General features: G+C 44.0%; 1 protein-coding gene across 2 annotated transcripts in view; it reads left to right on the top strand.

Moving 5' to 3' along the window:
* map2k5 (mitogen-activated protein kinase kinase 5) overlaps positions 1 to 5,719 on the top strand; it is an 80,265-nt gene extending 74,546 nt beyond the window's left edge. For both annotated transcript variants that reach the window (XM_020940631.2, XM_055154559.1), the window contains one exon: positions 1,439 to 5,719. In XM_020940631.2, coding sequence (XP_020796290.1) covers positions 1,439 to 1,546 — 108 coding nt within the window. In that variant the 3' untranslated portion in view covers positions 1,547 to 5,719. The remainder of the gene's footprint in view (positions 1 to 1,438) is intronic.
* Positions 5,720 to 13,876: the final 8,157 nt, after the last annotated feature.

The raw sequence follows: 13,876 nt of genomic DNA on the forward strand, positions 1-13,876 counted from the left end.
CATCTCCCTGCACACCTCCTTCAAATCAACTAGTTTGCCATTTGCCAAAACGCTCTGTGCCTTTAAAACAAAATCTGTTGGACGTAAATATTTAGGAGGCTTTCATAGAAGTCCATTTTAATTTATTAGACTTTTATGATTATTTCTGGAGTAATTTTGTATAATAACGGCACATGTGGAAGAGCGGTACTTTGTTCACTGAATGTTGCATTTGATTTTGTGGCGTCAGTCTGGTGCTCATAAAACCCAAGTACAAACTATTGACAATTGTCTGGTTAAATAGCACTTTTATGAGAGGTCATATCAGTCTGAGCTCTGTGTGATGGCTGCATGTTCCTTCATATTTAAAGGTCCTATATTACGCAAAATATATTAATGTGACCTTTAAGCCGTGTTAAAATATCATTACCTCCTGAAAAACACACCTGGACTTGTGTTTTGTTTCATTCACACATGTTTGCGTAATCCTGGATTATGGGTCTGTCTACATCTCCAGAGCTAAAAATGCTCTGTTCCACCTTATGATGTCATGTAGAGGTAGTTTTTAAATTAACAGCTCCTTTTAACTTTAGTTTACATTAGTAGATATCAGAAATTCCAGGGCTGAGATTATTCAAATGATTCTAGTGAATTTGTGTGGAGTTTTAAAACACAGTAAAGCACTATTTTCCCTAATGACATTACAAGGTGGAGTGTTTTCTCTTTGTGAAAAGAACTAAATATGCAGGATTTGTGTGTTAAGAACAAAACACAGGTGTGTTTGTGATGAGGAAACAATATGAAAACAATATATAAAATAAGAGGAGAAAAGCATAACATGAGCCCTTTAAACTTGGTAGACATTTTGATTCATCAATAAAGTTTCACTGTGTAACTTTTCTGGTAGGGGGTCTGACACTTGCTTGTGTCCATGGTGACATGCAGTGATTGGCCCCTGCTTTGTAAAGTTACATGTGACCTTGTTCCTTTCTTATTTCTCAAATAACTCTTTGGGGAAATTGCATGTAAAAATAAATCGACAAACAAAAAACAGAATGAGTTCATTTTAAACAGTTTGCAGTTGTCCAAAGTCTAAAGTTATTCTTCTCTTAACTTCACAGGAAAAAGAGTTCTGCTGTTTTTTCTTGACTATAACGCTAACAACTAGCAGGCTAACATGCATTTCCTGATTATCGGACAATAAACTGCTGTCTCATCAGCTGCAGACAGCATGCAGCGGACTTACAGACCATCTCAAAAAATTAGAATATTATCATGGAAAAGTTCAATATTGTTTGTCACTCATTTGAGAAAGTCAAGCCCGTATAAGTATCACATATATACTCATGAATCTCTTTTCACCGTCTGTATTTTGAGCTCCAGAGCTTTTAATAAATGTTTCTAGACAAATATAATGAATGTGCAAATGTAATGAATGTGTGTTCTTGTTGTGTTGCAGGAGCACCCGTTCATAGTCCAGTACAATGATGGCAGCTCAGAGGTGCTCTCCCTGTGGGTGAGGTGCTGTCTGGAGGAGCGCAGGCAGCAGCAGCAGAACCAAGTCTGAGCTCCCAGAACTCGATGAGGACTGGACCAGGGCTGAGCCTGAACCAGGACTGGACCAGAGCAGCACACGGCCTACAGCCTGGACACACAAGTCTTTGTCAGTGTAAAGGACGTGTTCACGTGACATCACAACTTTGTAGAAGAAAGTGCTTTTTTTTATTGTAGCTTCAGAAAGTGTTGCCATTATTCAACCCCAAAGACGTGATTGTTGTCAGTTGAAATGACTTTTAAGTCACAAGATCAAGATGGGAAGTTTGTAAAGCCAATCACAAACAAACTTTCTGAAAAAGTGAATCTCCATCGAGTTGTAGAGGCCCCCGCCCTCTATCTGAAATACGACTTCTACAACGTGAACACAGTCTGTTCTACAGAGGAAGGGTCTGGTACTGTTTGCTACAATCAGACTAATGAGACTAATGATGAGGAATGCACAAAGTGACATGTATCTTTCATTTGAACATGTTAACCTTGTATCTGAGAACAGCTGGATAATTTAAAGGGCCCATATTAGGCTATTTTCTGATCTAATAATAATTCTGATGATGTTCCTCATCACACACAGACCTGGAGCTGTGTTTTGTTTCATTCACACATGTTTAACACACAAACCTGCACATTTAGGATTAGTAACACAGGAAGTGCTACAATGTTGTTAAACTCCATATACCTTCTCTAGAATCATTTGGATAATTTCAGCCAATCTCCACTAAAAAAAGGAGCTGTTGACTTTAATATGACCACTTAATGACATCACAAGGTGAAACAGAGCATTTTGTGCTTGAGAGATGTAGACAGACTAATAATAATGGATTATTCAAACATGTGAATGAGACAAAACACAACTCCAGGTCTGTTTTTGAGGAGGGAACATTCTAACATGGTTATAAGATCACAGTCATTTTGTTCATAATATAGGACTTTAAAAAAAAAAAAAACAGAACCAGCAAACAATCAATGTCAAACAGCAGCCATTTTGATCACTGGTCTCCAAACTCTGACCTCCTTGAATACGATTGGTCCTCAGAAGAATGAGCTGTAGGACACAACGTGTGTATGGAGCAGTACCAGACTCACTCTCTCTGTTTTTATTCCACTGAGAAAGACTGCAGAACAGGCCCAGCTGTGGGTTTGATAGAGACTTTACATGAAACTGCCTTACACAACATGAGAGCCTGGAGCCTGCTTCTCAGAAGGACCCAGACGAACTGCACGGGAGCACTCTGGGAGGGCATCAGGGTTATCTGTCCTTACTGAATGTACAGGGGGTTTGCCTGTGAGTATTTCAAGCACATTTTCATCCCATCATATTTTACAATTCTGAAAGCACTCACCAGATTAGGCTTATTAGTTTTAGTCAGTTATTAAGAGGCAACATTATAAACCACAGACTGGATGTAGAGGGCAGCTGATTGGTCGTTGCCTCCTGGAGTGGGTGGAGTTTGTGGTTTAGTATTTAGAAGTCTTAGAAAGTGAGCACCAATAATTCCAAATGACTCAGCTGTAAATGAAAAGTGACATGTGCAATAGTCTCTATTCACGCTTACGTCACAAACCAGGAAGACGTCTGGAAATATGACGACTTCCTTTGGGCTCTGTTCACGATAATAAGTCTGAGAAAATGGCCCAGTTTTATTCATCTCCAGGTCATTGTAGCGTTCCGTTTTGTTCGGCGAATCAGCAACTCCAACCACACCTCAGTTTTCATCATTTTCATCAAACAGCACATACGTCCTCAGTCTTCATTTTACCACTTATCACATTTACTTCAGTGGGTTTGATCACAGTCGGTCGGTGAACCCAGTGTCACGAACTACACCAGAAGATGTCATTGCATCTTTCCAAACGTCTTCCTGGTTTGTAACGTAAGCGTGACTAGAGACTATTTTGTAGATTAATAATAATAACTAACTAATTACGTTCATATCAACAAAAAATTAATAAAAACATACCTTGATAAAAGTGGGACACCTAAACTCCTAAAACCACATTTCAAATAGAGCTGATAGTGCGGGGAAGAGGGGCGGGGTCTGGAGGTATAAAAACAGTGTGATTGGTCAAACAGGTGTCCACCTAACTCCTGGCTGTAATCAGGGCAGTTCTGTGTCATGTCACCAACTACTGGGAATCACAGAGGCCACTGAAGGCAGCACAAATGTAGATTTGGTTGTCACCAGAAAGCTGCAAATGTATCTAGTTCACACAAAAGTTTCTAAAAGTTACGTGGAACAGTAGATGAGACACACAGACAGAGGGAGACTTTACTGATCCTGAGGGAAATTCAAGTTTTGCTGCAGCAAACTGTTGAAGTTGATGTTGCTGCAGCATTTTCACTGCACGTCTCAGTTTCCTTTGTGTCTCAGTCAAAGGTCTCAGTGCAGTTTTACAGGACGACTGGTCAAAAGTGTCCCTCATCTGTGTCCTCCAGCATCACAGCAGCCTCTAGGAAACGTCTCACTCTTACTCTGCTCTGGTGTTTCAGTTTTGATGAAATGGTCCAAGTGTTTCCTCTCGAAGATCTTCTGCCACATTTGATCATACAGTTACACAATACACACAGTTTAGTGTTTAGTTCCACTTTCCATGCTTCTGTAGAGTGCTTCTTCATGTTGTATTGTCCCACTTGAAATTGTCTAATGTGTTGGGATGAGAATGTGTGATTGTGTGTGCCTCTTGTACTGCTTACCTCAGCTCACATGACCAGAGGAAGGCCGCAGCTGTCCTGTCTGTATCAGTAGCACGTTGGCTGTGGACTGCAGAGGTCTGTGAGCAGTGAGGGGTCAGTGAAGCCTTTGGAGATGAACACACAGGAGAGGACAGCTCCTCTGCACAGTCCAGGCTCAGACAGACACTGTGTGACTAAAGACTGGCTTTTCATGCACCGCTGATGGAGCCAAGTGTGCAGTGTTCAAGTGCAATTACATGTGCTACAGAAGAGACCACAGAACAGAGACCTGAAGAGCCTAACTCTATTTTAGTGTCAAATATTTCACTTTTCATCTTCATTTCAATGTTTTTTCACTTTAAAGTGTCCATATGACATTCTTTTCTGATCCACATACGGTATAATGCAGTTTCCTCCTCACAAACACACCTGGAGCTGTGTTTTGTTTCATGTTTAACACACAAACCCTGCACATTTAGAAAGAGTTCTTCTCTTAAACTTAAAACTGTCTCTTCCACTTTGTGATGTCATTTGGTGATATAGGAATCATTTGGATGATTTCAGTCCTGGAATTTCTTATTTCTACTGAACTAAAGGTAAAAGGAGCTGTTCACTTGAAAACTACCACTACGTGACATCACAAGGTGGCACGGTGCATTTGGAGCTTTGGAGATGTAGACAGACTAATAATAAAGAGTTACTCAACCGTGTGAATGAAACAAAACACAACTCCAGCTGTTTCTGAGGAGGTGACAACATTCTAACATGACTTAAAGCTCAGTAGTAGTTGAATACAGATGTTGTCCTGGTTTCCCAGAAGAATTGTGCTGCAATAATGAAACTGAACTAGTGAAAACCAAATCTCTTTCAGCATGTGGGCCTAATTCAAATGACATCAGTAATATGGATGGATGATATATCAGTTCATACAGAAACAGAAAATGGAAAGAGAAGAGCTACTATGCTTAAAATCCATCTGGCTGTGTATTTCCACAGTCTTGCAGCCGATGCTTTGTTTTCCACAGTTGTGTCTGTGGGAGGAAACGTTCTTACGCCTGTTACAGCCGCCTGCTTTAAAACTGCACTGATTTTCAACCAATTCCCTTTGAACAGAATTCTGTTTTTATCGCCACTCTGGAGCACAGCCCACCTCACGTTTGACTTGTACTTTCTCTTGTGCCTGTGCCTGGTCCAATGAGCTGGACACACTGTTCAACAGTGACCAGGCCTTGTGTGTAATACGTGTGTGTGTGTGTGTGTGTGTGTGCGTGTGTGTGTGTGTGTGTGTGTGTGTGCGGGTCAGATACATGATGCCAACAGGACAGTGGCTCCTGATGCACACCCTGCAGCCATATCCTCTGTCACTTCCTCAAGCTTTATTTTGTTCTCATGTCGTATTTATTATTTTTCTATTTTACCATGTTGTGTTTTGTTACTCTGTATAATTCTGCCTTTCTTGTACGCTGGCACATACCCAACCAGAATGCACAATAAAAGTATGTAACCACCGTATCTGCTCTCTCTGCTTACAGCTCCTCCTCCTGTGACCCGGCCTGTGCTCTGTCACTCATCTCAAGCATAAATTTACATTTCATAATTAATCTGAGACGAGCTTTTAATTAAGAGCAGCGTCTTGGAGGAATGTTAATGCAGAAAATGCATAAGTGGACTGATTACAAGAGTGAATCCTGATATGACCTTTTGTAGTATACAGGAAGTGGATAGTTTGTGAACAAACTTCATGAGGTGTTTGAATACCACTTCACAAACTAACACTGTCAGACCACACAAGTTACAATTCATATTAGACACTATTAGTTTGTGTCATGTCACCACAAACGGAGCTGGAGCTGTGATTTGTTTCATTCACATGTTTAACACACAACAACAGAAACACTCTGTTTCACCTTGTGATGTCATGTGCTAATACAGGAAGTGCAGTTATTATAGAATGGCATCCACATGTGTCCATAAGCCCCAGGGCAGCTGTGGCAGAAATGTAGTTGTGAAGGCTTTGAGAAGAAAACATTAAAGAGCAAAATGAAATTCAACAAATTATTATTCCATGGAAATGTTCCTCTGGACATACAATAAACTCCAAATAACTCCAAACCTCTTTCAGATTTTTAGATATATTCACTCTTTGCTCTGATCATGGCTTTGCACTTTTGACATTTGTTGACCCTGATGCAGTTGTGAAGTGAAAACCATTTCAGGAGACTTCATCATGAAGCTCACTGAGAGAAAGACAAGGGTTTGCTGTTGACAAAGCAAAGGGTGGACACTGTGAGGACATATATGAGGGATCTTGAAACTCCAGGTTATGTTCATGATCATAAAGAGTTGTGTTTAAATGATTGATTTATTTTTGTTAGTACATGGATAAAAAGAGCAAAATATTTAAATAACATACAGATAATCCATAAGTGACAAATGGAGTCACTGTGGCTCAGATCTCATAGCTACGTGTGTGTGTGTGTGTGTGTGTGTGTGTGTGTGTGTGTGTTTGTGTGTGTGTTGTCTGGGAGTTTAACCCTCAGCACTGGATCACTTTCACCTCAGCTTCAGATGTTTCCCCAGAGCAGAGCTGAGGCTGCTGCTAATGTGCTGTGATCCAACAGGGACTCAGTGTATCGACCTGCTGCCCCCACTGCCCCCACCCCAACCTCCCACACACACACTCCCCTCACCACACACACACTCCCCTCACCACACACACACTCCCCTCACCACACACACACTCCCCTCACCTACACACTCCTCACCCACACCACACACTCCTCACCCACACCACACACTCCTCACCTACACACTCCTCACCCACACCACACACTCCTCACCTACACACTCCTCACCCACACCACACACTCCTCACCCACACTGCCCCCACCCCCAACCTCCCACACACACACTCCCCTCACCACACACACACTCCCGTCACACACACTCCTCACCACACACTCCTCACCCACACCCTCACACACCATCACTCCTCACCCACACCACACACTCCTCACCCACACCACACACTCCTCACCCACACCACACACTCCTCACCCACACCACACACTCCTCACCCACAACCACACACTCCTCACCCCCACTGCCCCCACCCCCAACCTCCCACACACACACTCCCCTCACCACACACACACTCCCGTCACCACACACTCCTCACCCACACCACACACTCCTCACCTACACCACACACTCCTCACCTACACCACACACTCCTCACCCACACCACACACTCCTCACCCACACCACACACTCCTCACCTACACACTCCTCACCCACACCACACACTCCTCACCCCCACTGCCCCCACCCCCAACCTCCCACACACACACTCCCCTCACACACACACACACTCCCGTCACCACACATCCTCACACCCACACCACACACTCCTCACCTACACACACACTCCTCACCTACACCACACACTCCTCACCCACCCACACACCTCACCCACACCACACACTCCTCACCACACTCCTCACCCACACACACACACTCCTCACCCCCACTGCCCCCACCCCCAACCTCCCACACACACACTCCCCTCACCACACACACACTCCCGTCACCACACACTCCTCACCAACACCACACACTCCTCACCCACACCACACACACTCTGTGATAAATCTGCCATCAATAATAAAACTAGTTTTGAAACTAGATATTAATTTGAGAAAGTATCGATACTAAAATGTCCCATTGACAGAGCAGAAATTAACCTTTTCTGAATATCTTTAGAATGATGTTGAGTTGTATCAGAACAAGTGTCAGAGCACATAGACTAGTACACACACATGGACCAACATGAACCTACTGCACCACTGACCATCACACACATACATAAAACACATGAAAAGAAAGTACGACCATTTAATACTGGAAATTCACATTCTATTGTCTAAAGAGAGTTTTTATTTTATTTTTATTTGTCAGAGCTAAACTGTATGGGTTAATGACTGAAACATGAAGGGAAAATAATAGATAAAGAGAGATCCTTATATCAAAAAAGAAAAAAAGGTCAGAGCAGATGTTTGGACTTTAACTGAAGGATTTTGTGCATGTTTTGTTTTGATGGGGGAAACTAAAGTGCTATAAAAGAATGAGAACTTTGCACAGCAGTTACTTGAGAAGTGTTGGAGGAGGGAGAGCAGCCCAAGAACATGGAGAAAAATCCTGCACACCTTCTTACTTGCAAATTGTGAGATTAGGACAAACCATGCAACGTTTTGGCACTAGGCCTTCGTCGGGCAAGACGGTGTGTGGGATTTTTCTCTACGTTCTAGGGAAACTAAGGTGCTCAAAGGAAAGCCACGTTGACACAGAGAGAAGACACATCATTTACACAGAAAAGCCCCAGCAACCCCGGGATGGAACCCAGAACCTTGTTGCTGTGAGGTGTGAGTGCTGAAGTCTGAGCACCAGGTCTGATTCAAGTCAATTCTCGGCTCCTCTCGTGTGTCAGGCTCATTTGTCATTCACGTACAGAGACTCGGATCAGTGCTGAGTCCGTCTCCTCTGAATATCAAACACGTGATTTGACCATGTGTCTTCATTTGGGACCCTCTCATCCCTCGCTCTTGCCCTCCTCACTTTCTCTCCACATTCCCCCACCTTCTACCCTCACTCTGTCCTCACCCTCAATCCCTCCACTCTCTCCTCTAATCTCTCCTCTCTCCTCTCCTCTCTCCTCCACTCTCTCCTCCACTCTCTCCTCTCCTCTCTCACTCTCTCCTCTCTCTCTCCTCTCTCCTCCACTCTCTCCTCCTCTCTCCTCTCCTCTCTCCTCCACTCTCTCCTCTCTCTCCTCACTCTCTCCTCTCTCCTCTCCTCTCTCCTCCACTCTCTCTCTCCTCACTCTCTCCTCTCTCTCTCTCCCCACTCTCTCCTCTCTCTCCCTCTCTCCTCTCCTCTCTCCTCCTCTCTCTCCTCTCTCTCTCACTCTCTCCTCTCCTCTCTCCTCCACTCTCTCCTCTCCTCTCTCTCTCTCCTCTCTCCTCCACTCTCTCCTCTCTCTCTCTCCTCCACTCTCTCCTCTCACTCTCTCCTCTCCTCTCTCTCTCTCTCTCCACTCTCTCCTCTCCTCTCTCCTCTCTCTCTCTCCTCCACTCTCCCTCTCTCTCTCTCTCTCTCCCTCCTCTCCTCTCTCCTCCACTCTCTCCTCTCTCCTCTCCTCTCCTCTCTCTCTCTCTCCTCTCCTCTCTCCTCTCTCTCTCCACTCTCTCCTCCACTCTCTCCTCTCCTCTCCTCTCCTCTCTCTCTCCTCTCCTCTCCTCACTCTCTCTCTCCTCTCTCCTCCACTCTCTCCTCCACTCTCTCCTCTCTCCTCTCTCTCTCCTCTCTCCTCCACTCTCTCCTCTCTCTCTCCTCAACTCTCTCCTCCACTCTCTCCTCTCTCTCTCTCCTCTCTCCTCCCCTCTCTCCTCTCCTCTCCTCTCCTCCACTCTCTCCTCTCTTCTCCTCTCCTCTCCTCTCTCCTCCACTCTCTCCTCTCCTCTCTCCTCCACTCTCTCCTCTCCTCCCCTTTCCTCCTCTCCTCTCTCCTCCACTCTCTCTCTCTCCTCCACTCTCTCCTCTCCCTTTCCTCCTCTCCTCTCTCTCTCCTCCTCTCTCCCCTCCGCTCTGGGCGCGCTCTCGTCGGCCTGACCTTTCCGCAGCCGTCGGACTAGATTATGTGTTGATGCCGGGGCCTGTTTAGCGCCATTAGCCCGCTCCCTTTATCAATGTCCTGTAATTAAAATGTCACCGCTTCATTTGGGGAAGCTCCGTGGCGGCGGTAAAAAGTGCAATCGAAGCCTCTTTTGGGTGGAACAAAGGCGGCCGCGGGGATCGATGAGCCGGCTCCTGGAGGAGGATTGATCCGGCTCCAAAATGGGATTTATGGGGGTCAGGCTTTTATGTGCCGCTCATGCCGCTGCTAATGATCAGACACGCGCGATCCATACGCCTTATGAAACGTGTCCACGCGCACAGGGAGCGGGTCACGCGCGGAGGACGGTGCGCGCGCTCTGGAACGTGGACAGGAGCTCCGCCTCAAGTGGACAGAGCTCGTGCACGATCACAAGTGGGTACGCGCAAAACTCTACTCAAGTAAGAGTAACGTTACTTCAGAATAATATTTTTGTACACAGCAAAAAGTGAAGTGTTAAAAGTGACTCACAGAATCATTTTTAACATTTTCTCAGGGTTTATATGAGTTCAGTCTGTTCTAGAGTTAATTTAATATTTTTTGTAATGTTCATTAAGTAACACTGGACCAAAGTTCCTGTTTAACCTGAAATCAAGAGTTATATTCATGTTTGGAAAGTAAACAGATAACACTTTGAAGAGTTATCCTGATTTAGATAAATAACACACAGAGGTGTTTTATTTTTACACTTTATTTGAGCTAATTTAAGATGAAATGATGAACAAAACTGGTTCAGACTGGCGGGAGTTTGAAGTGGTGGTGCGAGGAGCCAAATTAACACTAAGGGAAGTAGAATTCACTTCAACCAGAACAACTTTAACAAAGTTAAAATAACACTTCTTGAGTTAAAAACAACTCTGAAATATTTTACCCTAAAATTTTAACTCTCCAGTTTGCGCTGTGAAGTAGAAGTGCAAAGTAGTGATCCAAGAATTTACCCAAGAGTAAAAAAGAGCATTTGGGAGAACTACTCAAGTAAGAGTAACGTAAAGAGTAGTGAGGGAAAATAACACGTGATTTATCATTTGAAGTGAAAGTCATTTAAAGAACTAAACATGAAATTAGTCACAAAATCTGATATTTTCAAATGACACAAACATGACACAAACTAAATCACCTGTGAAGATCCTCAACTGTTCTGATGATTTTATTATAAATATTGTCACATAAAGCTCTGGTCACTGGAGACTCTCACAGGGGGAAGAGGAAACACAACAAAAGTACTCTTACTTGAGTTATTCAGGACAGAGTAAAAGTATGTAGAAAAGTAAAGTAGAAGTAAATAACCTTAATGAGACGTGTCCACGCGGAGATGGAGAGGGTCACGCGCGCGGAGAACGGTGCGCGTGCAGAGGAGCGTGGGTAGAGCGCGTGCGTGGGCTGCAGCGGCCTGAGTGCGTGAAGTGACGATAAAACATGTGTGAGGACACTGAGGTGTGCGCGCGCAGAAAGTGTCCAGCACGTGACCGGGACAGAGTTGTCAGTCATCACTGTAGTTTACTACATGGTCCCTCGTGTTGGAGTCATCCTGGACTCTTCTGCATTAGAGGTTTGAGTGCTCACAAAACTCCCGATTTCACCTACCACCTGTTTCCAACTTAAATCAAGTGTGTGTGTTTAGGGGGTTTGGGACTGACGCCCTCAAACTGTTGCACTGAATAAATAAATAAATAAATAATCTGTCTGAGTTTTGGAATGATGAAGTCTGGGACTGTTGCTATGGTGATTGGCAATCTTTTGGCTGTACCTTTTTTCTGCACAAGACTTTAGATTAGCTTGACTTTATTATTTTTTCTTTTCTTGACTCAGACTCTGGGTCAAACATGAAAAGTTTAAAAACGTCACACATCCGTTTTTCAACAATAAAAAGCATCAGTTCCACTGGGCGGGACCTCTGTCCATCTGAACAAGAACTCTATGGTTGTGTTACTTTTATGAAACCGTTTTGGATCAGTCAGTATTTCTGTTACAATGAACAAGATTTAAAAGTATGATCTGTGCTCTGCAACTTTAATATAAACCTCAAATCCTAAACGTATCTTTAAAAACATGAAATCATCACAGAGAGAAACCTCAGACTCAATAATGCGTCTGTCTTCCATGGACTGGGACTTTATACTTCATCCTCCTCACGTGACTCTGTGACCTGTGGGTGACTGTGGGACATCAAAAGGTAAAACCAGACCCCACAGGGGCCGCGCACCACTGTTTGAGAAACACTGTATTATCATGTTGTTCACCCGAGACAGGCAACAGCCCACAAACACATCAAAATGTGATTAGTCGTATAATCGGATTTCTGGACCTTTAAGATGATGTAAATGTTCAGCATGTGCAGTGTAAAATGGGAGGTTTAGATGAGAGGTCCCACGATCAGACAGAAAGAGATGATTTTGGTGTTTTGAGTGTCCATGTGTCTGCAGACAGTTTCCTCTGCGCACCACACACTTCATAAACTGGACACGTTTTAAAATACATTTACTTCACATTTCTTGGAAATATGTCTTTGTTTTTATAGTTTATCATTTTACTTTTTCTGAAGTAACTACACCTCAAAGAGGGACACGTGTCTAAATGACACTGGGCTAATCATAAATATCTTATATATAAAAAAAATACTTATATTTTCTTAAATTCATCTTTAAATTGCAAACTGTATTCCCTGTGCGTAAAATGTCTCTGCATTTTGTTCATCCAAAACGTCCTTGAACTCACTACTACTTCCTGTATTTTTGTACTTTTCTGTACTGTCTCAAGTTTTTCTATTATTTTTTTTTTATTTCACAAAGTGCTGATGTCAAATTTTCATAAATATTGCCCACACCACAACATTTACTAAGGAATAATTAGGAACACATAAAACTGTCATATGCACTTGAACACTTCGTGGACGTGTTTTACGCACTGCTCAATCCCGTGCGTTCTGCCTTTACGCACAGCTGTCTCCTCGGGCTGAGGAACAATCCGAGCTCCTAAAGACTTTACCTGAGCTCCATCAATATTTCAGCCTCTGCTTTGTCTGGACACGCGCGCGCACGTCCCCGAGCCCCCGGTCCGCTCGTGCGTAACAATAACGAAAGCGCGTACAATTACCGCCTTAATTAAAAGCTCCGCGCCGCTTTGACGAACGTCAGCTCACGTTTCCGTGCGTAAAACCCGCAACAAAAGGCTGCACCGAGGCCCGCGCGGTAAATAATTCAAGGAGAAGAATAATTACAGTATAAAATTGTAATTATTGTAGCGCGCGGGGGGGTGGCGGGAGGGGGCTCGCGCTGTGTAAGAGGAGAGCGCGCGCGTGGATCAGGTTTAGCGCATCAATATTAGAGCGGAGTAAACCGGCTCCGTGGACTGTGAGAGTGCGGCGGGAGCGGGGCAGGACGCGGGGGAAGCACGAGGACGCCCGCGGATCAGGTGACGCTAATTGCAAAGCAGAGTTGTCTCGTGCGCGCGCTAAACGGGGACAAAAGCGCGTCCATTACGTGAAATCCTTAAATAACAGGCCTGCCTCCGCGCGCGGGCAGGTCACGGTTTGGTGCAGCCCGGGGGCGTCTGGCTCAAGACACTGGTCACAGTGTCGAGTTATATTTGACCTGGAGTTAGTCAGGACTTGGCATAATCATGTTTTTGTCACAGGTTTGATCACACACAAGTAAAGCAACATGTGTTTGAAATGGCTCCAACATGGCCGACTCTCAAAAACAATCCCTTGGTTTTCTTATAAACATGTATATATATATATTTTTTATCCTGTGAAGGTCAGATGATTGGTCAGTGTGTGTAACACAAACCTGTTCACTTGAGTCGGGCTTTGTTCAGTCTGCACTGGTCATAGATCCGTGGAAACAGACTGGTCCTTTTTATATTCTATAAACTAACGAAAGTTCTGGAGAAGTGTGTTTTGTTTGTTTTTTTGGTAAGTTACTTTGCAAATATTTCGTGGCCTATAAACTGATGACAAT

Source organism: Boleophthalmus pectinirostris, unplaced genomic scaffold, assembly GCF_026225935.1.
Source record: "Boleophthalmus pectinirostris isolate CB_2022bp ecotype Guang Dong unplaced genomic scaffold, ASM2622593v1 HiC_scaffold_19, whole genome shotgun sequence".
Classification (NCBI taxonomy): Eukaryota; Metazoa; Chordata; class Actinopteri; order Gobiiformes; family Gobiidae; genus Boleophthalmus; species Boleophthalmus pectinirostris.